At 40.3% G+C, this 26157-nt stretch overlaps 1 protein-coding gene across 5 annotated transcripts in view; it reads left to right on the top strand.

Annotated features, from left to right (window-relative positions):
• Positions 1 to 26157, top strand: part of TASP1 (taspase 1) — a 237528-nt gene that overhangs the window by 143669 nt on the left and 67702 nt on the right. For all 5 annotated transcript variants that reach the window (XR_011246719.1, XM_060031247.1, XM_060031246.2 and 2 more), the window contains one exon: positions 1605 to 1715. Coding sequence is in view for 4 of the 5 variants with exons in the window: in XM_060031247.1 (XP_059887230.1) it covers positions 1605 to 1715 (111 nt within the window). In the remaining variant the exon portion in view is untranslated. The remainder of the gene's footprint in view (positions 1 to 1604; positions 1716 to 26157) is intronic.

Genomic DNA, 26157 nt, shown 5'->3' with positions numbered 1-26157 from the left:
CTTCATTCTTTGTATAATCCATGTCTTCTGCTAAGATCTGACAATATAAATACACTCTTGCTTGCATGATTAAGGACAGAAGGAAGGTGTATTGAAAGACTTATTTCTAATATCTATGAATAAAGAATGGAACTGTTTGCCTCTGAATCACACTTCAGCTATATGGCAGCATATTCTAAGAAACCTTGGAAATTTGTGAATAAAACCATAAAATCAAACTTTTCTTTGACTGGAACCTACAGAACAAGCTTTTGGTGTCAAGGCTCTTATGTTAAAGGTGATATATGTCAGAATAGAAGTCATAATTTTAAATTTCTTGGAAAAAAGTCAAGCATTGGAAAACCCTATATATTCCTGTATAACTACAGAGGAAAAAGTCTGACACATACTGTGTATTTTTGCTGTAATGTTAACTTCATGTGGTTTAGCTGTTTGCCTTGAGGCATGTGTACATAACCTTCTGAACACCCATTTAGCTTATAATATGCCAGTTTCCTAACAATTATTATTGTTCTAAAGTATAACATTTCACTGTTCAACATCAAATACATACACAAAGGGAATTAAAATTTATGGAGTTTCCTGAGCTTACACAGTGTCTCTACATAGTAAGTGTCGAAAATGGTTTCTTTTCTATTAGCTTTATTTTAATTTTTCCCCGATTATAAAAATAATATTGCAAACATTTAACAAAATAGGGATCACCATAATCCTGCCCACAAAGTAATATATTAAATTGCATACCTAGATGAAGATCTAAGTGTAGATACTCACAAAGATCTTGAAGGAGATTTACATTTACTTTACCAAAAAATACAGGCAAGTTATTCCTGACAAAACATAGGTGATTTAAAAAAAAACAAAACTTTCACAAGTTTCGAACAGTTTGTATTTTTGGCAGTGAGTGTATAATGTATGTGTATACATAATATACATATATGTGTGTATACATACATGCATGTGTATATGGGGGGCAGAGGAAGGGGGGGGGAAGGAGGAGAGGTGTACATATGCAGAGAAAATTTCTGAAATGAATGGCACCAACATGATTTAACAATTACAGATAACATTTTTAAGGGAGATTTGTTGTTAGTGCCTAATGTCTGTCACAGTACCTACTAGCCAAACAGAAAATGTGTGTTATATCAGTTTGTGTTGGTTTAAATTTCATGAATTTAAGAACTTTTGATTAAAATATATTCACTACCATATATAAAATAAATAACCAACAAGGGCCTACTGTATAGAAATTATAAAACAGTTTTTTGTGGTTATCCAGCAATGGAAATGAAACAGAACCCTAGGTGGTTCCTAGGTAGAGAGTCTAAATTCATGTATTATGTGAATAATTCCTATGAAAAAGGGGTTTCCTTTTATTTTTCTTTGTTTCCTTTTAAGATTAGACATGTGTTTCTTTAGTTTCTGTCAAATCTCTTTACTAAAATTACTAGATTGCTCGTAGAAATCATTTCATCCCTCACTGAATTATTCTCCAACGTAACTACTTCTTCAGTGGTGCATAGGGGTGGTTTAATGCTAGTAAGACAAGAAGGATGTTTAGTACTGCCTTTCCTCAACCGTTCTTGGTTTCCTTGGCTTTCTAGGATGTGGAGAGCATCTTGTGCGCACCATACTGGCTAGAGAATGTTCACACGCTTTACAAGCTGAAGATGCCCACCAAGCTCTGCTGGAAACTATGCAAAACAAGTTTATCAGTAAGTATAACATTAAGAAAATTACTTCCTTGTAAATAGAGGTTGTTCCTCTGAGCTGTAAGCTTCATGAGTCAGGTGCCACATTTGTACTGCTAGACCTAGGTCCAGGGTTTAGCATGGACTTAGACCCTAAGTTAACATTGGCTGTGAAAAGAAATTCCATCAAAATAGCTACTACTGCATGAAATTTACCATATAACCAATGTAATGCCCAAGTTGTGAGACACTGTCCAGGATTAGAATCATACACAGTGGAATAAAATTCTACTAAAACAAAATTCAAGGGGCAACCTCATTTAAAAGTTTTTCTGTAATGCAATTTGACTCTTTTTTAAAAAAAGTTAGTGTTGTATTCATGAATCCAGTGCTGCCACACACAGTTGTCTAGGGTTGAGTTGAAATCTGGCCTGGCTCCATTTGCCAAACCCATATAACCTGATGTGAGGCTGCATCTGGTTGGAGGAAGGGATGGCTTTTTCTAATATGCAGGAAGATTTTGTGTAGCCTCGCAATGGCCCTGTAGATAACTGTTACTGTGGATTAAAACTATTTGACTCGGGTTTTTCCCATCATTTAACATTGAGCTTACCACTATGGTAAAGGCTTGTGAAGTTGTATAAAAAATATAAAATGTAGTTAAAAATAAGGGGGACTTACCTGGCGGTCCAGTGGTTAAGACTCCGTGCTCCCAAGGCAGGGAGCATGGGTTCGATCCCTGGTTGGGGAACTAAGATCCCACATGCCACACAGCATGGCCAAAAAATAAAATAAATGAATGAATGAATAAATAAATAAAATTGAATTAAAAAGAAAAGACACCTCCTCTAACTCCTCCCAGCAACCCTATCCCATAAAAAACAAAAAAACAAAAAAAAAAACCCAAAAAACAAGTTAGGGTAATAAGCCATGAACACATAAATGAGGGGAAGAGTATCACAGGGTTAACCGGGGGGGTGTCTCCATGTAGAGAATCAAGACAGGGTAATATAAGGTGCTAATTATGTGGTGAGGACAACACAGACGAAAGTGTAGGAAGAAATCACCTGAAAAGGATTCATGGATGATGAACTCCTAGAACTGGCCCCAGGAGGCCGGGAAAGGTGGGGAAGAAAGGAGTGTGAGCCCAGACATGACAGTGGGGTTAGGCGTGGTGAGGGCTTGACACCTGCATGACTCTCACCTAGAGGGAAGTGTTCCTGATGTGCAGCGGGGCTGGATCGGCCAGGTGAGGCCAGGTCCCGAGGGCCTTAAAATCTCTGTGTAGGAGTTCCTGTTCGATCTGATAGAAAGGAGAGAACCCTTATGTCTTCTTAAGTTGATCAATAAAATGATGTTTTAGGGGAGGGTTTATAAAGTAGATCTCAGGTTGTCCAAGACCATCTCTATAGGAGACCGACATTAGGGGCTGGAATGGTCCAGGCCATGGAGAGGAAGTGGTGATTTTGAGGGAGGGGTCCATGGAGGAAGTGGAAATATTGATAGATTTTGCTGCTAGGAGTATGTAGCCCTCTGGGTCCAGTCAGGAGGTAGAAACCATACATTAGGTTAATCAGGAGGAGTTTAATATAAGGAATTGTTAACTATGATGAAAGAGTAACTGGAGGCTGTAAAGAAGCTCTCTGTGGTGCCCTAGATCTGAGAGTGTCCAGGGAAGGACATGCTTGGGAGGGGCTCAGACCTTGTTGGAGAAGGTGTGGTTCAGCAGGTAGCAGAGAAGTTCACTGGTTTGGCCTGGCTGGGACTGGTCTGGAGTTGCTGGGCAAACAATAGGCCACCCTCCGGAGTACAGTGTAGATGGGGAACAGATAATCAGCACCTGGTGGCTGGGTATGCTGTGGGAGCCCAGCATCAAGGGGGCGTGCAGAGGACACAGAACTGCAGGACACACAGGCCACAGGGCCCCTGCAGAGGGGACGAATGCTCAGTGTGTGACCACCTGGGCCACAAGGGCTGTGTGCAGGCTGTGCAGGGCCTGGCCCAGGGAGTCCCGATGGGCACCTGTGTGTAACCACTGGGGACCTCTGGTTTCCATGTCGACAGGGCCCAGCCTGCCAGGTCACAGCAGGGCTGCGTCCTGGGCCTGTGTCTGGGGCAGACTTTACCAAATGTCCCACACCTACATTGACTCTTCTCCCCAGCCCATGGTGGACAGTGCAGGCAGGGTGCCTGTTGTAACTCTTTTAATGTTCTCTAACTCGGTTTAATGCCTGACTCCTCGCCCTCGTTCTGTTAGTCCTCTCCATGTAAGCCTGGTCTCTCCTCGTTCTGTTAGTCCTCTCCATGTAAGCCTGGCCTCTCCTCGTTCTGTTAGTCCGCTCCATGTAAGCCTGGTCTCTCCTCGTTCTGTTAGTCCTCTCCATGTAAGCCTGGCCTCTCCTCGTTCTGTTAGTCCGCTCCATGTAAGCCTGGTCTCTCCTCGTTCTGTTAGTCCTCTCCATGTAAGCCTGGCCTCTCCTCGTTCTGTTAGTCCGCTCCATGTAAGCCTGGCCTCCCCTCGTTCTGTTAGTCCGCTCCATGTAAGCCTGGCCTCCCCTCGTTCTGTTAGTCCTCTCCATGTAAGCCTGGTCTCCCCTCGTTCTGTTAGTCCTCTCCATGTAAGCCTGGTCTCTCCTCGTTCTGTTAGTCCGCTCCATGTACGCCTGGTCTCTCCTCGTTCTGTTAGTCCGCTCCATGTAAGCCTGGCCTCTCCTCGTTCTGTTAGTCCGCTCCATGTACGCCTGGTCTCTCCTCGTTCTGTTAGTCCTCTCCATGTAAGCCTGGTCTCTCCTCGTTCTGTTAGTCCTCTCCATGTAAGCCTGGTCTCTTTTTACATGGCACTTTATATTTGTTTTGCTGCCATTTTGTCTTCGTTGGGTGGCATCTGGATTCCAGGGACTTTCTGTGTCACTGTGGAGGGACCATCTGGCTCATGGCCGCCCTCTTCCCTCTGTTGGCTTGTGCTGGGATGGGGCTCGTGCTCCACCTCCCCATGGGTCACTGGCCTCTCTCCCCGATGAATTCACTGTGGTGTCTGTGGTCTTGTTGTAACCTCTGGCTTCTGCAGTACACATAGCATCCACTGACAGCAGATGCTAGTGGTAATGGGGTCAGGTGGTCTGAAAACATAGAATAATAAGGGGATTGTCAAGCCCTCTTGGCCCAAGCATATCAGGCTACTTTTCCACTCTATTCCTAGAGAGCCTTACCGGCCTGAAGGTGGCATGGCAATGGGCAACGTCCCTACCTGGCTTCCTGTTCCTTTAAGCCTCATCTGTTCTTGGATCCTCTGAATCTAGGGCTTTGTCACTGGCTCCTCTTTTTCTTCCACCCTCACCAGCTTGGGAAGAGGAACAGAAACCCATACCAGGAATCAATGCTTTTCTTCTAGTTTTCCCAAAAATGTCTAGGTGTCCAGTCACACCCCTACCCCAGCCCTACCCTTAGGATACTGGTGGGGACCTGGCTAAGCAAGGGTTGCCCCAAACTATTTACCAAAATTTAGGCTTTACCTGTTTAAAACATTTTTCATCTCAAAGCTGTCTCTACTTAGAATTTATGAAAATCCACTCAAGGATAAAATATAAGTTTTATAATATAAGCATGCAACTGGTGGGATAGATGGGGCATTCCAGGGATGGGAATAAAACTGAATTACTGGACTTCCCTGGTGGCGCAGTGGTTAAGAATCTGCCTGCCAATGCAGGGGACACAGATTTGAGCCCTGGTCTGGGAAGATCCCACATGCCGTGGAGCAGCTAAGCCCGTGCGCCACAACTACTGAGCCTGCGCTCTAGAGCCTGCAAGCCACAACTGCTGAAGCCCGTGCACCTAGAGCCTGTGCTCCTCAACAGGAGAAGCCACTGCAATGAGAAGCCTGCACACTGCAACAAAGAGTAGGCCCCGCTCGCCGCAACTAGAGAAAGCCCGCCTGCAGCAGCAAAGACCCAATGCAGCCAAAAATAAAAAAATATAAATAAATACATAAATTTATTAAAAAAAAACTGAATTACTTCCTCAGATTTATAAGCATTGTTGCTTAGGCCTATAATACGTATTATGCCCTCTTAGGAAAGATTTTTAGGGTAGAGAGAGAAAGAAAAACACATTATAGGCAAGAAACAACTGGATTTATCTGAAGGAAGAACAGAGTGAATAACTAGAAAACATTTCAATATGAAGAGATTTTATACAGGTGCTTTCTTCCAGTTATTTCACCTGAGGTCATGAAAACATAGATAACGGTATGAACTACATGCATGCTGGTAAGAATCACTTGATGGCAAATTGTGAGCTGAGGAATGCATTAGGAATGGACTTTGAGGTCTGCCTTTGGTGATCTTTCAGAAAAAGGTTGATGTTGTTCATGTTACTACAGCTTCAAATATATCAGAATCAGACTTGGGTCTCCTTGTTCTTTTGTTTTAACAATTGCCATCGTGGAATGCTGTTTTTAAGGGAAACCAAATTCTTGGCCTGAACAGCTTGTGTAATTTATGTAATTTGCTATTAGTTGCCCAGCTATACCAGTTTCACCAGAGGTGAAAACTCGACATTCAGGAGAAGTTCACTTCCTGGGAACCCTGCAATGGGTGTGTGATGACGGCACATGGTAATTTTCTCCTTGTTGAGAGTGACCTGAACTCTTTACTGTGTCTGAAACCACAGATTCACTAGCTAGTTGTACATCTCCAGATTTGGGTCCATGCTGAGGAGTTCCTGAGCTCCACTCCTTTCTCTTCTGATGCTTTGTTGTCCTCTTTGTATAACTCTTGAAACTCCTCAGAGAGTTGGGCTGTAGTACTTCATTTTTCCACTGGATCCCATGACCTAATTCATATTGAACACTCATCTTAAAAATTCCAGACTCTTGGAAAGGAATCAGAAATTTCAGAACTCATCAACCCTGCTCACTAAATCGTTGAAGAAACATTTTGCAATAGTTCAGTGACTTGTCCAAAGTCACCTGGTTAGTCAGTGGATGTTCATTCTGCAAGGTCACACTGCCCCCCCACCTTTTTAAGCAAAATAAAATGTGGAATACAGAAAAACAGTGTCCTGGGAGTTAAGACAGCTGAGTTCCACTCTTAACTCTGTGTCTGACTCACTGAATCTATCAAGTTACTTAAGTTCTGTTTTGTTTTCTTAAAAAAAAAAAAAAGTTAGACAAGAGACAGTTTCTAAATTCCTCCACCATGCTAAGTTTTATGAATTCTGTACCGTATTACACCTGTAAATATGTGGTTCTTTTTAATCAGGTGATTTGGGATTGGAAAAGCAAAAATTTCTGGGACCACTTGGGAACTATCAAGAAGCATGGATGATATTTACAAAGTGATTAGAATGAAATAAATTGAATTTACCAGGGACCTGGATGAGAAGCAAGGTCTGGTTCTTTCCTGTTTTAACAGTGATGAAATTAGTTGTTGGTTTTAGGACAAGCCTCTTTGTTCTCAGTTTCCTCGTGTATAAAACGAGGGGGCCTAGCTCGATGGTCCCCAAAGTCCTTTCTAGCTCCAAAATTCTATTTGGTCCCTGGTTTGTTCACAGGCAAATCTAAACTGTGTGTGTGAAAGTACAGTCGTAAAGCAATTTAGTCCTTAGTTGAAACTATAAATTAAAGCTATTAAAGGTGGATCGGAAGTTTCTATTGAGGTGATTTGGTCGAAATCCTTTCTGGTGATGGCTGTGGTAAGCTAGCCACCTTTGTGGAAAGGCATCACGATACTCTTCCTTTCTTGCTTCCTTTGTTTTTTCTTAAACAAAAAAAAAGATTTGCATAAATAATATATCTAGAGATTCTCACTGCAGTATACACTTAGAAACATTTTATATAATAATCAGGACAGACTTATTCCAAGACTCCGGTGGTTCTTCAGTCACAGTTCTGGTTTTCCTGCCCAGGCACTGGTTCCTGTGGCGGTTTCTGCTCATGAGGCTCTGCTCTGGTGCTGTGATTCTCTATATATGACTGTCTGTCTCTCCAGTTGTAGGGGAAGTTGTTTACCTTTTGATCTCACTTTTCTGACGGATCTAAGAAGAGTTGTTGATTTTTCAGTTTCTTTAGCTTTTTACTTGTTAGGATAGAGCGGTGACCTCTGAAGTCATTACATGTTGGACCAGAAACCAGAAGTCTTCTCCGCAATCTTTTTCCACCGGTTATTATCACATTAAAAATTTTTTTCTATAATCAAGGATTAAAAAAAATGGTTTCCAGTTTTAATTTGTCTTTTTCTGATGAGTAAATTTTCAAATATAACTTGACCTTTTATATTAATCTGTGAATTATCTGCTAATAGCTTTAGACCATTTTTCTGTTGTACTGTTTGGGTGATTTTCTTTTAATTGACATTTAACTTTTATTAATGGTAAAATTACCTTAAATAAAATATTCTAAAATGACACAGGAATAACCATTTGTACAGAATTTTAAAATAACCCTCTCTTTTTGAGTGATGTTATGTTTGATATCTGTGACCTTCTGCAATAATGAGGGATTTTTAAAAAAGTAATTTTACACTGGATTAAATAATTTGTTTTTATGTATTTTTTCTAAAGTAGTTAGCAACTTATTAAAATAAAGATTTTTCCAGTTTTTTTTTGTAGTTTGAAACAAACTCTGAAATTATCTTAAGTGTAGGGTTCTTTTAAAAATCTATTTTTGATAAATGAGGCTTTAATGTGATAGAGTAAAATTGAAAGACATTTTGAAAATTAAAATGTTTTCGTTTCCACTTGTATTACCATTATGCCAAGATCCAGAGCTTTGGTTTGACTTAATGTAGGAAGCATAAAACAGAATAACCGATTTGTGCATTTTTTTTTTAAAAACCCACTGTTTGTGTAACGTACAAAATCCATAAAAATGGGTACTGTAAAAATAGTTCCTTAATAATACTTCATGCTAACCAGCTGATTATAGACTGAATGCTTAGTTAAGTAAGGAAAAGAAATAAATAGGTTTCCTTTTTAGTCGAGCTTTTTAAATTACACACACACACGCACACACACACACACACAGACACACACATATAAAAGCTCTTACAATGATTCAGATGTGACTTTTCCTATTCATGGTTATTTTTGAACAAACTTGGTTTCATGAATTATTCCTTTTTCATGCAAACTGTGGCTGCATGTGTGGTATGTGAACTTCAGGGTGGCATTATAGCTTACTGCCCAGTTCTCAACAAGTAATGTCATAGTACTTTTTTTAGTTGGTTTGGCTCTCTACTAAATATAATGGTTGATAAAATGCTATCTGTAAAAACCAAATTTCCCTTTTCTTCTCTTTGAATTTCTAAGCTAACTTGTTGGTATCATCAGCCTACAGTCTATGTGACTATTATTGAAAAATTATATGTGGTATATAGTATTACGATTAAAAAAAGAAGCTTTTGCTCTATGTTCTTTTATTTTATCCCTTTGGGGAACGCTTACACTCTTTCTGACATCATAGGTTTACTGTCAAATGCAGAATGCCATCAAAAATTGAGATTGAAGGGAGTCTACTCTTGTGGTTTTCTGCCAACTTGAGAAATTATATTTGATAAATATTTTCTTTTAATGACCAAATTCTTAGCTAAAACTCTGATAATTCATAAGCATTAGCTTTGATAGGAGGAACAAAAGTACATTGTCATTACACATTTTAACGTCTTATCTGAGGTCATATATTATGTTTCATGAGTTTCTTTATAATTTAGAAAACTTAAAATATATACTCATCTCTTTACCAGTAGTGCATTTTTGGATTTTTACAAGACTTTTCTCCTATTCTTCATGCACATTTCTTTTTTTCAAACACTAAAATCTTTTTCGTAAGAGAACGTATTTTTTTTAAACCAATTCAAAAAATTGGTTTATCCTCCTTCATTATCATAAACATTGTGATATATATAGCGTGTTGTACTCACATGTCCAAATTGCAAAATCAGGAAAATAATAAATTAGGCATCCCAAAGCATTATTTATCACTAATTCTTGGGCCTTAGGGTTTTATAAATACTTTCAGAATTTTTTTTTTTTTTTTTTGCGGTACGCGGGCCTCTCACTGCCGTGGCCTCTCCCATTGCGGAGCACAGGCTCCGGACGCACAGGCTCAGCGGCCATGGCTCACGGGCCGAGCCGCTCCGAGGCCTGTGGGATCTTCCCGGACCGGGGCACGAACCCATGTCCCCTGCATCGGCAGGCGGACTCTCAACCACTGCACCACCAGGGAAGCCCTTTCAGAATTTTTAACGTGTTTTTATTTAATAAATATTCATGAAAGTCATGAATGTACTTTGCTGGCTACTGTGACAGATACACAGATAAATACACCATATCAACCTTACTGTCAAGGAATTTGCAATCTAGGAGAAGAAAAAAGGCAAATGTACAGTAAATAAAAAGTAAGATGCAATAAGTTTCATACTAAAGTTCAGGAAATATAGGGGACTTCCATTCCTGGCAGTTTCATCAGATGGAGATCCTGGAACCTTTGACTGCAAATAATCTAACAATGCTGGACGAAATATTAATGGCAAAATCACATTTTCAAATGAATGGGTGAGAATCTTCGTTTAAGATTGTCCTAGTTATATGAAGCTCCCAGGGGCTTGACAGAAGTAAATGAAAATCCTTCCTGAAGCAATACTCTTTCAACTCAGATCTCAAAGAAGTGCTCAACTATGAATTCAAAATAAAAGCTTAAATTAAAATGAAACACACATGAAGTAGAGTTACCATGAGAGAAAGTATGTCAATAGAAACTTTAACCAGACTACCAAAGACTTTAGATATTAGAATCACTAGGTAGAAAATATGAAATAAATATTTTAGACATTGCTGTTTTTAAGTAGGTATAATCATTTTGGAAAAATATTCATGAGAAGTGGAACACATGCATGCCCCACAACCCAGAAATCCTAGTCCTGACTACGAACATGTGCCCTGGGTGACACACACAGGAACATGTACAGCATGGCTTTTTCTTTTTTTTTTTTTTTTTTGCGGTACGCGGGCCTCTCACTGTTGTGGCCTCTCCCGTTGCGAAGCACAGGCTCCGGATGCGCAGGCTCAGCGGCCATGGCTCACGGGCCTAGCTGCTCCGCGGCATGTGGGATCCTCCCAGACCGGGGCACGAACCCGTGTCCCCTGCACCGGCAGGCGGACTCTCAACCACTGCGCCACAAGGGAAGCCCAGCATGGCTTTTCCTTAACAACAAAAAAATGGAAACCATTCTAACATCCATCAGGAGGAGAATACTGTGTGGCAGTGAAAATGAATGGATTACAAAGACACACATCCATATGAATAAACCTTAAAATCATAATACTAAGTTAAAAATACAGTTCGCAAAGGACTGCAGTCAGTGTTGCCACAATTAATATAACTTTGCAAAACCAGACACTATTTCATTATACATGCACATATGGTAAGACTATAAAAGAGAGCAGGAAGTTATTGGAAAATAATTCAAGGTAGTGGTTTCCTTTGGGAGAGAATACCTAGGGAGTCTCAACGGTATTAGTAGTGTTGGATTTTTCTAGTTGTTTAGTGGATTAATGGACATTTGTTCTATTAATATGCTTCATAAATTATATGTTCCATATAATTCTTTTTGTGTTTTATGAAAAACTTCATAATTAAACTCTTAATATGGTAAAGTAGGAAAAGGAGAGTTCAAAAGAAGCAGAGGGGCTTCCCTGGTGGCACAGTGGTTGAGAGTCTGCCTGCCGATGCAGGGGACACGAATTCATGTCCCGGTCCAGGAAGATCCCACATGCCGCGGAGCAGCTGGGCCCGTGAGCCATGGCCACTGAGCCTGCGCGTCCGGAGCCTGTGCTCCGCAACGGGAGAGGCCACGACAGTGAGAGGCCCGCGTACTGCAGAAAAAAAAGAAGAAGCAGAGGAAGAGGTGTCATATCTGGTAGATTGAGGAGAGTGTCATGAATGAGGTACCTTCAGGAGGGAAAATCTAGGACTGGTTTTGTGAGCAGCAAATGATCTGATTTAACAAGTGGACAGAGTATATTAGGGAGAGTGGTGTAATTATAAATGAAAAAGAAAACCCCAAAATTGGACCTACTGAAGTGGAGAGAGCCACATAAGGCTTTGGCAGTGGAGTGTTACAGTAGGATATGGGATGGATTGGAGGAGGGAGGCCCTGTAGGTGAAGCTACTAATTTGAAGGGCATGGCAATTAGAGAAACAGAGCTAGAGTGGATCAAAGGAGAGTTAGGTGCCAGAGACTACTCTCAAAGAGAGAATCTTTGAGATTCTTGATGTTGATTGAATGGGATGGATGCAGTGAAAGAGGCATCAAAGTAACTGGAGGTTTTTTTTTTTTTAACTTTTAATTTTATATTGGAGTATAGCTGATTAACAGTGTTGTGTTAGTTTCAGGTGTCCAGCAAAGTGATTCAGTTATACATATACATGTATCTATTCTTTTTCAAATTCTTTTCCCATTTAGGTTGTTACATAATATTGAGCAGAGGTCCCTGTATTATACAGTAGGTCCTTGTTTTGAGTCTCCTGGACTTGGAATTACAAGGCCAATAAGAGATTATAAGAATGTCATGCATGGAACATTGGACATGTTCCATGGGGTTGATTTTGACTCGTATGTTGGCATAGAGGTGTTTGTAGGCAAGACAGTCAGTTGGATATATGGGCCTGGAGCTTGAGAGGGAAGTTGAGACTCTGGGCTTGTCTTCGGAATTTATGGTGTCTTTCACAGAATGAATGATCCCGCTGAGGAAGCCAGATCTGCTTGCACGTCATCTCCTCAAGGAAGTCTCTCCTAACCACCCTGCTTAAAATTTTAACTTCTCTTACTCTGGTTTGTGTTTCTTCTTGGCACTTGTTTTATTCTGTACTTTTTTATTATCGTCTCTCTTCAGCATGGCATAAACTCTATGAGAGCAGAGATTTTGACTGTTATTTTCCCCCATTTCTGTCTCCCTAGCAGCTAGAAGAGTGTCTAGCAAAGAGAACATTTGTGGAGTGAATGAATGAATGAGAAGGTAAAAACCTTAGAGGGTGTCTGCCCTCAGGGTGGGTGGAAAGAGTATCCTGTGAGGAGACAGGAAAGAGGGAGAAAAGATGCGACCGAGGAGGACACTCATCTGGAAGCCAAAGACAGAAGGAATTTTTTGAGATAACCAAGGAGTTTCCATGTGTTTAGAGATATAAAGGAATATCAAGAAAAACCTTTTAGGTCTAGGCATTTGGAGGGTATGAATCAACTTTCAAGCATGTGCAGTGGCAGGGTAAGAAAAGAACTTCACTCAGCAGCTGCAAAGAAGGAGGACCAGAAATGATAGTCTTTCAGTCTTGGCGACAAGCTAGGTGGGTTAGACTTCCATAGATGACTGGCATCGACAACTTTGCATGTAAACTATGCACCAACAGCACACAAACTTACTGAAGAATAATACTTTGCCTTTCATCTTTTTTCTTCTTTAACAGGAGTATATCTCATGGAGGGTCACCAAGTTGCAAAATCAATCATATTTTTTTTCCCCATGTGACATAAGATACATATATAGAATCCCAGAATATTTTTAAGTGTATAGAGATTTTACAAATCAGAATAAACTTGAGTGAGTGGAATGGGGACAAAAGGAAAGATAGCAAGTGACTACAAGGTTGACAATCATTTTAGAAATGTGTGTGGTTTTCTAAGGGCCTTTAGGAATGTTCTTTAGGAAGCTAATGGCAGAATTGAATGCTTTTTGCTTGTCTCTTTTTGGGGAGTTGTTGTGCTGAACTCTGAAATACCTCTTAGAGTGACATCCTTTTTTTTTTTTTTAATAGAGGCTTAAGAAATAATCATGTATCTCATTTAAAACAAGGTGCAGAAAGCTTGTGCTGTAAGCTAGGAGGTTGGAGAATAGGAAGAGTGATTGGTTAGATTATACTCAGTGGAATTGTTGAAAGTGGTAAGAATCTGAGATATTATTTTCTTTCTTTGGCCAAAATGAATGGTTAAAACTCCCATTTATTGACCCGGGTAATCATCATTTGAAAATAAATAGTTCATCTGCTTGTTAAATTGAATAACTCCCAAATTTGTTTTTACAGTGCATGTTGAATGTCATAAAGAGAATCATCACAATTTCCAAGAAACCCAGAGGTTACATTCTGTGAGGTGGCCTATGCCTTGTTCCTAAAGGAGAGTCTTGAGATAAAGCTGGGTCATCCTGTCCTAGGGAGCTCAATCATTTTTCTCTTCTTCCTCTCCTCTTACAAATAAGAAAAAAAGAAAAACTTGTGATTGTATTAAATTACTAACAGAATTGATCAGCAGCAGATTAACAAAATGGACTTATCAGAGTAAGTGGAAGTGGGTAGCCGGCAATAGAAGTGTGACTTTGTAGGGCTTTGTGCATTCACAGCCCACGCTGGTTTTCTCCCTCCGGCCTAGGTTTCCTGTTTACATAAGACCTCTAGTCTTCTCTTAGAGCCTGGAAATCCCATATATTTTGGATACTTGCAACTTTTGAAATAGCAGGGGATGACTGTGTCAACAACAGCAAATGTGTTCTTACTCAAGCCTTTTGGGAAACAAAGAAAAGACCATTTAAATTAGCTACCAAATTTTGATAACTGGAAATAATTTGGTAATATTATTTGGTTGGAAAGCAAATAATAAGCACAGTACTAAAAACGGAAAAACAAAACAAAACAACTCTGTAAGCAGTGTCACGTTACTTTAAAAAAACCCCATAGTTTTGTTGCTGGTCTATTTGATTTCAAAGGTGGCCAGATTTAGGGCCTGTGGACTTGATTATAAAGGTTGGTGCCATCACAGAATTAGGAGCTGCTGAGCTACTCACAATATGTACTTTATTTTGAATTTTATGTTAAAAGATGTTTATGAAGTATTAGGATTTAATTAAAACCACTCAAAGAATTTGTTTCATCCCATGCTGGGAAAAAAAAAAAAAAGAAAAAGAAAGATCTTTGTTTCCATATCAGAATTCTTTTTCCTCCAAAGGGTACTGATTAGGTGATCAAAAAGGGCTTTTGTCTGTTCCTTGCGCGGTGAGCACATGGAGAAAAATCACTAATATTAGTTACAGTAAACTCAGAGCACATAATTATAATGTTGCAAGAAGGAAAGGAAAATTAAATCATATGAAACTGAAGGCTGAGTTGTACATATACTGACTGATTAGTTTGAATAGGGCTTAAGTTACATTTGGTGGATGTGGGTAAAATAAAGAAATTCATAATTGTTATAATAGATTTTAGAATTGTTTTTATGGTTGTGAAGTTGCTTCCCCTCATTGTAACCTAATTTTTTAAAAGCCATCAGATATTTGAGAGTAACCATGACTTTTGAGCCTGTGAGAACCACATATTCATGAGGGAAGACTAGAGTGCATGTAAACAACATTATTCTGAACCTTCTGTGAATATGGTAAAACCCAGTCCATTCATTAGCATTAATCGTGGGCAGCTCACGCTGAGGGCTTCTCACATGGACCATCTGAGGCTCAACGACACTGATGATTTTCTGGTATTTACCTAATTTCTGGGTTGATTTTCAGTTTCAGATTGGGTAAGCTCAGAGTATCTTCTCTGTTTATTTAAGTAGCAGATTTTTATTTATTTAAAACACTTAAATCAAGTAGCAGGCTTCATTATTTGAATTTGTGATTAGGAATTCTGTAATTGTATTTGAGGGGTAAATTTGGAATGGGTTTGCTGTTAGTCTGTGTGTGCATTTTAGAGGGTTTTTTTTTTTAAGGTCAGAAACAATCCTGCCTGTCTTCCTTCCCTTCTTTTCTTTTTTTTTTCCTGTAAAATATAATGCTCTGAAGAGCTCCTTGTTGTATTCTGTAACTATTTAGATACAAAGATGCAAAACAAATGGCCATTTTATAAATATAGAAACCTGTATTTAAAGAATCTGAACCAAATACCAAATGACTGATAACCAATAAAAATAATGTAGGTTGAAATTAACTCCCTTTGGTTGAATGATTTTGAAGCAATAGCTTTTTTTTTTTTTTTTTTTTTTTTGGCATTACGCGGGGCTCTCACTGTTGTGGCCTCTCCTGTTGCGGAGCACAGGCTCTGGATGCGCAGGCTCAGCGGCCGTGGCTCACGGGCCTAGCTGCTCTGCGGCATGTGGGATCCTCCCGGACCTGGGCACAAACCCACATCCCCTGCATCGGCAGGCGGACTCTCAACCACTGCGCCACTAGGGAAGCCCGAAGCAATAGCTTTTTAAACAAAAATGTTTGGGAGTGATTAGCCTTTCATTTTTTTTTTTTTAAAAAAATCCTTTTTAAGATGATTGGAGAAATTTTAATAGACTAAGTGATGGTACTTATTATTCATAAATGTTGTTTATAAATATTAAAACTATAAACATTAGTCTTAGAATTATTATTAATAGTTTTAGATATGATAATTATTTTTATTTTATTTTTTTATTGAAGTATAGTTAATTACCATGTTGTGTTATATAGCTCCCTGTGCTACAGTAGGACCTTGTTGCTTATCTTTTTTGTATATAGTAGTTTATATCTGCTAATCCCAAACTCCTAATTTATCCCTCCCTCACCCCCTTTCCCTCTTTGGTATTGGTATGATTTATATAGGAGAATGTTTTGCCTATGTTCTCTTCTAGGAGTTTTATAGTTTCGTGTCTTACATTTAAGTCTTTAAGTCATCTTGAGTTTATTTTTGTGTATGGTGTGAGGGTGTGTTCTAACTTCATTGATTTACGTGCATCTGTCCAACTTTCCCAGCACCCCTTGCTGAAGAGACTGTCTTTTCTCCATTGTATATTCTTGCCTCCTTTGTCATAGATTAATTGACTGTAGGTGTGTGGGTTTATTTCTGGGCTCTCTCCAATACCACGCTGTTTTGATTACTATAGCTTTGTAATAATGTCTGAAATCAGGGAGGGTTATGCCTCCAGCTCTGTTCTTTTTCCTCAAGATTGCTTTGGCAATCCTGGGTCTTTTATGGTTCCATATAAATGGATTGCTTTGGCAATCCTGGGTCTTTTATGGTTCCATATAAATTTTAGGATTATTCTAGTTCTGTGAAAAAAACACATGATAATATTGTTGCGGCTAGGTAAGAAGATGTCCTTGTTCTTAGGCAGTATCTTCTGAGGTATTTAAGATGAAGGGTTTTAATGTTTGACATATACAAATGGCTCAGAAAAAAGTATTTATGACTGTAATGCTTTTGCACTGAAGGCTGATGGTGACTCTGTGGGGTAATTGACTTTCTTTGTAGGAAAGCTTATGATAAAAGTAGCAAATCTTTGAGACTTAAGTTATAACAAAACTGTTTACTATTTAACAAAGCTGAGGGAACAGAACTGGTTTGTAAACGCTGAGAAATTAATTAAAATTATAACATAGTTCATTAAACGAATGAAAACATATTTAAGGAGAAATCTACAGAAAATAAATGTGTTTAACTTTTAGATGTGCATTTATTTGATGGGAGGATTAAATTTTAATAGGGAAGCACATAAGTATAAATATATGACTAGTAGGTTAATGTTTTATTTCTGGATCTATGAGAAGCCCTTATTACTTCCACTTCTCAGCTTACGCATCCAATCTAAAATCCATTATATTGTCACATTTAAAAATATTCTTAAGGTAGGCAATAAAGAATATAAACTGTCAGGGGTAACATTTCATTAATCACCTCTACATGCTAACTTTTGCACCCTATCAGAGTACACACACAGAGTGGCACACACTGTGGGCTGGCTTGTCCTGTAGTCATTCTCAACTTCCTTTGCCCTTCCATGCCTCTACTACATAGACTGTAAAAACTATTTACATTTTAAGACTCCCTTGCAGCTAGGAACAGCCATACAATATGGGTCAAACTAACAAGACACAAGTGTCTGTTTGAGGGTTTCTGGGAGAGCCTTTTGTCTTCTTGATGAAAAGGACTGACATCACCTCTTTTCCCTTCTTTCTGTCCTGAATGTAAATGTGATGCCTGGAGTAAGAGCAACCATCTTGTGGCCAGGAGGAGACAGAGAGGAGAATCACAGAATTCATGGCCTTGACACTGTAAACCTGCTGTTGCAAATGCAAAAGCCACTTTCCTGCAGACTACTTGTTCAGTGGGAAAAGTAAACCCCAAGTTGTTTAAGTTACAGCAGGTCTGGGTTTCTGTTAGTTGTGGCTGAATGCACTCTGTATCTGTGAAATGGAGAGTGTGTTGAAAATCTGGCCACTCATTTATTTTACGTGTGTGTGTTTGTGTACAGCTACATACATATATACATCCTTACATACTTAAATGAGGGGGATGCTCTTGTTTGAATACCTATTTGGTCACCTTATCCATTGTCTGTTCTTGCTAATAGAATCATGAATTTGCTTAAATATTGGATGGCTGTGTGCTTCATGGTCCCCACCATGAGGTTGGTAGGGGATGGTGGGGTAATTGTTATATTCTAGCCACTACCTTATGTGAACACAGCTATTGTGTTAGACTATTAAGCTTAGAGTTAATTATTCTGGCAGCCAAGTGCATCAACCTCTGTGGTTAGTTAATAGAGATCTGTATGACCTGGTGGTATGTTTGTCCTTCTGTAAGGTTTATGCTGTATTATCCCACCAGTCTGTTATTTATTTGGTGCAAAGGTAATATGTTCACAGGGTACAAATTCAAAAGATACAAAAGGATAAGCGGGGAGAAGTCTCTCCCACACTTTGTCCTTCAGCCAACGTAGCTCCTCTTTGTAGAGGCAACCAAGGTACTTATGTATCCAACCAGGGAAATCCCATGCATTTAGGTGTAGACTGGTGTGAGTGTTCTTTTCTTGCCTTTTACACAAATGGTAGCAACCTCTATACCAATCCTTCACTTTCCTTTTTTCACTAATTATATCTAGGCAGTCCTCTCTGAATCAGTGCATAAGAGTTTCTTTATTCTTCTTAACAGCTGCATAGTATCCATTGTATATGGATGTGTCATAATTTTATTATCTAGTCACCTTTTAATGGACGTTTAGGTTGTTTCAGTCTTTTGCTATTGCAAACAGATGCCACAGCAAATGACCATGTATACGTCAATTTATCCAAGTCATTTAAAATTTGAAATGATATGTATATCGTTACTTTAGAAAATTATTTTGATTCTTAAAGATCAGCAGAGTGAGGAGGTATGACTAGAACAGGGTTGGGGGTAGAGTGAGGCAAGTTGTTTTTGAAGGAACATGATGGGCCTGTTAGTCGTCCCCGGAAGGTGGGGCACAGGAGAGCCTGTCCATGCTGTCTGGGAAGATTGCAATCTGAGGCCTTTTCTGGTGCTTATCATAGTAACAGATGTTTTAAAGATTTGTATAGGTTTGGATGATTTTTCTATTTCTTATTTTCTTTTCCTTTTATATCAGTTGCATTTATTCACTAATTATAATAATCCTACATACTTATATAGCACTTTATACTTTTCAAAGGCGTTTCAAATACCCTGCTTCAATCCATCTTTTAAAACTTAAAGGTAATGTTGGATAAGTTATCTTCTTTTTGTACATGATTGGAAAACTCAGAACCAAAGGTCATGTGTCAACCTGCTGACCTGCATCTAGTCAGAGAGCTAAGCCTGCAACCCACATCTCTTAATTTCCTGGGGTAGGCACACACAAAAATGATGTGTGTGTGTGTGTGTGTGTGTGTGTGTGTGTATGTGTGTGCTCGTGCACATGCATATACACACTTCAACACTCCCCTCCCCGTGTCTTCTGATGTCAGAGCCCTTTTTTACTGGGAGGAACCATTCAGACCCCATTTGGGTGGGGCTGACCTATCTCTCCTGCCACAGGGGTGAGCCTGTAACCCAGTTTAAGCAGATCAGAATAGTAATCCTTCTGGCTCTAGTGGTTGGTTCAAGGATGAGCCCAATATCCAAGTCAGGCCAATGAGAATCCTGCCTTGGGCTTTTCTGCCACAGCTCTGTGGAGGAACCATCTCTTTCTGCTTAGGTTGCAAATGATAGGATGAGCAGTGTGGCTCCAACCATGTCTGAAGCTAGATAAAATCTCCAGAATTCCAAGTTATTTGAGGCTGGGAAATGATCTTTTTGGGATAGGAGCAACGCTTGTCTAATTCACATGTCATCTACTTTGGATGGAATCGCATTTTGTGGGAGGAATTTACTCTGAGGGGAGAGGCATGAGAGGAAGGCTACCGAAGTGGGGGTCAGGGTCAGTTCAAGTCTCTATTCTCTTTTAGGGTCTTGGATAATTCATTTTCTCTCTTTAAAAGCTACTTATAGTGGCTTAACCAAAGATTTATCTTCTCTCTTTAAAAGCCTTCCTTTAAAAGCCACTTATCATGGCTTATCCGGAGATTAATTTTTCCTCTCATAATAAGACATCCAGAGGGCCTGCCCCACTGTGTCTTCCACATTCCTGCCCCCTCTCCTCTCCTCCTGCTCTGCTGCCGTTAGGGTGTGGCTCTCACCATTCCCTGGGATCACATTTGCATTTTAAATAGGAAGAGGGGAAATGGGTAAAGAGCAAAAGGAGTGTGTCACCTGCGAATTAAAGGACTTTTCCTAAAAGGCCCTCCACTCAACTTCTCTTTGTGTCTTCTTGGCCGGAACTGTGTCCTGTGGTCACTTCTAGCTACAGAGAGACTGAGAAATTTCTGAGCGGGGCCCATCACTGTCCCCTCAGTAAAATTGGACTTGTTTTAGTTAGAAAGAAGGAGAGAATGGATACTAGGTATACATCTACTGTCTGCCACAGGGGTTGGATTAGATGATCCTTGGTCTAGATGGTCCATTCTAGCTCTAGAAGTTATGAAGTCTGTTTAATAAATTCTGGGAGAATTGGTGGTTAAGGCTTTAATGCTCAGTGCAGCAGATCTAAAAATCTACATCAGGGTTTGGCAGACTGTGGTCCACAGGTCAAATCCTGCTAGCCACATGTAGAAAGAAAATTTTATTAAAACACAGCCCCACTGACTGGTTTACATACTATCTATGACTGCTTTTACATTACAGCAGCGAAGTTGAGAATATTTACTGTCTGGCCTTTTACAGAAAAAGTTTGCCAATCCCTGGCCTAGATGATCCAGAAGAGCCCTTCCATCTTGGTAGTTGCAAAAACATGCATTTATTTATTCATTCAGTAAGTATTTAAGCATACACTACATTTTAGGCATTAGACCAGGCCCTGGGGGCTATAGAGATGAATAAAGCAAAGTCCATATTCTCATGGAATTTATATTTTATCAAGTCAGGCAGATAATAAATACATAGTAAAACTCACAGTCTATGGTATAGTAATAAGAGCTACAGAGAAAATGAAGTAGGAAAGTTGGATAGTAAGTGCAGGAGAGGAACTTGAGGTTTTTAAAGAGACATTTGAACAAAAATCCAAAGGTGAGGAACAGAGCCATTTGGCACATGAAGGGAAGAACATTCCAGAATAGCAGGTGCAAAGGAGGTTGCAGTGTGTCTGGAGAGGTTGAGAATATCAGGGTGGCCTGAGCAGAGTGAGCAAGGGGGAGAAGGGTTGGGGATGAGCTCAAAGAGGTGGCTCGGACCATCATGTCGGGACTTATAAGCCGTTGTAAGATGGGAGCCATAGGGAGTGTTGAGAAGGAGAACAGCATGACCTAACTTACATTTTAACACGGTCATTCTAGCTACCGTGCTGTCAGTAGACTATGGGGGTCCAGAGTGGAACCTGGGAGACCAGTCAGATGCTATGAGGCTATATTGAGCAAGAGACTATAGTAGCTTAGACTAGAGTGATGCTGGTTGAAGTGAAAGAATTGGTTGAATTCTGGTAGGTTTTACAGGTAGAGCTAACATGATTTGCTAATCAGTTGATATAGGGTGAGGGATAAAGAGAGTCAAAGATGACTTGGTTTTTGGCCTGGGGAGCTGAAGGAATGGAGTTTCTTTTTACTGATGTGGGGGAGCCTCCAGGAAGTTGAAGTCTTGGGGCAAAGATCAGGAGTTTCAGGTGATGCTTTTTGAATACGCAAGTGGAAGTGTTGATTAGGCAATTGCATATTCAAGTCTCCAGTTCCGGGGAAGGCCTGGGCTCAAATAAATGTGAGAATCAAGAGTGTGCAGATGATATTTTAAGGTGATGGATTACATGAGGTCGTCAGAGGAATGAATGTAAATAAAAGAAGATGTTGAATGGCTCTGGCATATTTCAGAATTAAGGTCAAGGAGATGAGGAGGAAGCAGCAGTGAGACTGAGGAGGAGCAGCTGGTACTCTTCCTGGAGAAAGTCTAGAGTTTGTGAAGTCCTAGAAGTCAAGTAAAGTAAGTGTTTCCAGCAGCAAAGAGTGGTCAGCAGGTTAAATGCTGCTGACAAGTAGTAAGATGAGGCCCTGGGGATAAATCTTTGGCTTTAGCACCCTATGTAGGTTGTGGGTGACCTCGCAGAGAGGGTTTGGGTGCAGTGATGGGGATAAAAATCCCAATTGGAGTGGGTAAGGAAAGAGAATGAGAGGAGAGAAATAGGAAACAGTGAGCACAGACGAATCTTTCAAGGAATTTTTCCTTTCTTAAAAGGAAGAAGAGAATGAAGTAACAGCTGGAGAGGGAAGTGGGTTTTGTTTTGTCTATGTAGGAGACAAATGATATGTTTTTCTATATAGGAGAAATTAAGAGCAAGTCATCTAGGAGAATGATCCAGGAGAGAGACAAAAGAATGCTGTGTGGGTTTGGGGAGGGAGAAGGTGGGGGGTGAATCACCGTTGTGAGGTCCTGGGGTGAGTGAGAAGGGATGGACCTAGTAAATGGGCAGAGCCGATGACCTTGAACAGTTTTATCTGTAGTAACCAGAGGAAGTCCCTGTGCCCGAATCAAGGGGTCGTGGGAGCTTGCTGAGGTTCTCTCTGGTTGCTTCCATGTTTCTCAGGGAACTAGGAAGCAAGGTCAGCTGCAGAGTTAGGATGGAGGAGGAGATATTGGAAACTGGAGGAGAAATGAGAAAGTATAGATCGGTACTTGGGAAATGTATGATGAGTACTGGGCAGCATTAAAGGCCCAAATTGAGGTTAGTGCTCATGAATTTAAAGAGAGTGCTTAGCATGGTACCGCTGTTCTTCAGCCAAATTCAGCTTATGGATGCAGGCATGGGGTAGGGTTTAATTATGCTTGAAGTTTTGCCAGGGGAGTATAATGGGCAAGAGTAGGCCACGATAGCTGATTCTGCAGGGAGTTAATGATCATGACGGACCATGGATGTTAGTCCGCTTAAGGACCAAAGTGAAGATTTGAGGCTGTGAGGGACAGGTTGAAAGATGGTTGGAGTCTGGGTACTAGAGGGTGTGCACTGAAAAGTCAGGGGTAGTGGTTAGTGAGATGCTTGCTTGGCAATCACAGGGACTAGGGTATGATAGCGGGAGTGAGTGGCTGACATCGAGTAAAGGACAAGATTATTGGGAGAGAAAAGGTCGAGGAATTGAGAGGTCAGAGAGTTGGAAGCATACCCTCCACAGCATGAAATCACTGGGAATTAGGGCAGGACGGATGTCAGAGAAATATTGATCCAGGGGCATAAATCTTTGAGGAGTGATGGGGAGTGACCTCTGGGGGCCAGTAGTTGAACTGCCACACGGACGAGTCTGATGACAGGAAACTCAGATCCAGTTAAGGGTCTGTGGGCAGCCCTGAGGAAGAAGGAATACACTCCCCTACTCCAGGCACAACATGATATTTTATTGTTTCCACAAAACTCATTTACGTTAGCATCCCTTTCAAACCTTGTACACCCCAATAAGTGTGGAAATGCCAGCTGTTTGTCACAATTAAAACAGAAAGAAAAATGCACTGTCCTCTGAACCCACACGCACTAACATTGTATGTTGGCAAGTCAACCTGCACGTCCTCAGATCTGCTGTTTTTTGTTGAGCTGTGGCATTAACTGACAAGGACATGAAACAGCCACAGGGCTCAGGGGTCCTGGGCCGGAGTCCAGCTGGATGGGTACAGCGAGTGAGTGGTTCTTCTCTTCTTTAGCCCAGAAATTGATGCATAAACTTAAGTATGAAAATGAAAAATCTGAATCACTAGCACTGCCCCCTTTCCTTCAGGGTGTTCATTATTAAAACAGCATTGTTCACTCGGCTGTCTGCATAGATCTTGCTCTGTTGAAAATGGCTCTAAAATAGGTGTGCTGTTTTGAAACATTTTGGATTGTCAGCCCTTTGGTTGCTCACTACAATTAAGGTTTTTTGCCACCACTGACCGGGCTGTCTTTAGTTGTCTGTCTTGGTGGAGATGCATAATTGAAAATGTACAAACGAAAACATGCCTCTCTTCAAATTTAGAATTTCGTATGAGTCTCACAGTGGTACTTCACTCGATTTCCATGTTGTTGGACAATTTTGTGGGTAGAGGATCTTTTTTGCTGTTTAGTAATTCTCTCCTTCTGGGAAACAGGTCCAAAATAGACCTTGCTTATATGGAATTCCCCCAGTTCTTAGAGTGACACTTTCGTGTTTTATCTCAGCTTGTTAACAGAAGCTTTATGAAACTGTGAGTGTGTGTCTATCTGTGTCTCTGGATAAACTTGCTAATCTGTAGGTGGAGTTCCCAATATTCGTAAGAAAAAAATCGCAGCTTTATCCCAGAGTATTACTGGCTATTTATGAAGTTTTGATACTTTCAAATATTCATCTGTGTATATTTATACAGAAAAATTATATAAAACCATTTTTTTCATTTAATTTTAGATTAATTAAACCCTTCAAGTAGATCTGTAGTATGGTTTTCTGGGTTTTTTTCCTTACAAAAATTCTATTAAAAAGTTGTTTTTGAACACAAAGCGTTTTTTATTGATTGATACTTTCCTAAAGCCATCCTATTATATATATATATATATATATATATACACCATTCTGTTTTTCAAATTTTATTTATCTGGATGATGGGGTTTCTCGATGTAGATAACTCATAGAACTCCATTTTCAATTTTTATCCCTCTTCTCCTATGTTAAGGACAAAAATATAAGTTTTCCTTGTGGGTTATATTGCTCATTTCTTTCTACTAAGTACCTACTTTTGTTTTGGGCCCTTTTCTCATTACAAAGCTTTTAAATTTTATTTTATTTTATTATTTTATTTTATTAAAAATTTTTTTCTTAGAGTTACTTAGGTTTGGTGGTTTCCTGCCATCCTTCTATAAATTAAAACAAAGGTGACTGACAAATTAATTTGGTCTTTCAATGCCATTGATGTCATATGAATTCTAGTAGAGATACTTTTACAAATATAAATTAAGGAAAGGAGTTAAATTTTTTGTTACCTTTGCTTTCTTTCTAGCTGTTCTGTAATGATAGGATTTCACTCTCCAAAAAAATGTTTTAAAAGATTAAAAAATTTATGGCTCTCATTTTTGCCTATTGGCCGGTCTTTAAGACATTTATGGTTTACTTCAGCAGTTCCTTTTTTGATTTTATTTATTAGACCTCTGGTAAAAGGTTACCCACAGCCCAAGGCTTCTAGGCAGGTGTAGACTGTAAAAATCCACAATTAAATCATACAGGGCAGCTAAAACTCCACACTGAAGGTGAAAAAAAAAGTTCAGGGCTTTATTTAGTAAAGAAGGACATGCTGAAAAATAGATCTTGCCCAGCTGCTAAGGTTAACAAACTAGAGCTGTGCTGAGTGGGGCCAGGGGGAGAGTCCAGAGATGAGCAAGGCCGTGATGGATGGAAAGGGAAGGACTCAGAGCCTTGGACCAGGGAAGGAATTTCACCGGAAGCGGTGGACCGCGCTGTGCCCAGGATTCTCTGACAGCTGTCCTCGGGGCACTGCCATTGATCTTACATCATGGCGAGGGGACATGTAAATAACCTGATTGAACTGACACGTTGAGGTCAGGGACCCCTTGTACGTGTTCCAATGTGGTGCCTGGGCCTCCTCGTGGGGAACAGTGAGCCGGGTGCTCTCCTGGCAGAGCACCTGCCTTGCGTACCCAGAGCAGTTTCCTCTTGTCCCACTTCTCCTCTAAGCAGCATCTGCGGCAGCGTGTGCTCAGCCTGATGGGGAGGGTCCGGGCCATTCAGTCGCCTCTCTGGGCCCAGGGGAAGGGAGGCCATCCAGGGGCACAGGTAATCTCTCCACGCACATGAAGGAACTCTCATCTGGGCCACACCAGCCTTCTCCGCAAGCTTCCTGTCTCTTCTCTTCTCCTGACACCACCCCCAAGCCTGTCTGTTCTCCACAAGGCAGCCCGTTCCAGTTTCTTCTCTAGCCCTTTGACTGTCCTCCTCTGTAAAGAGGATAAAATGCAGACATGACCTCATGGCCTCTGTGATGTGATTCCTGCTTGTCCCCTCAACTTCATGCCTGGTCAGTCTCCTCCCTTGCTAGTTACGCTGGCCTCTTTGGTCTTCTTTTTGTTTTTCTAAATTCCCAGGTTCTTTCATACCCCAGGACCTTGGCACACGATGTTTCCTCAGTCTCGAATATTCCTCTTTCCAATCTTTACCTGGTTCC

This window comes from Delphinus delphis, chromosome 15, assembly GCF_949987515.2.
Source record: "Delphinus delphis chromosome 15, mDelDel1.2, whole genome shotgun sequence".
Classification (NCBI taxonomy): domain Eukaryota; kingdom Metazoa; phylum Chordata; class Mammalia; order Artiodactyla; family Delphinidae; genus Delphinus; species Delphinus delphis.
Note: the sequence above shows the minus strand (reverse complement) of the source record. Positions and strands in the feature narration are given on the sequence as shown.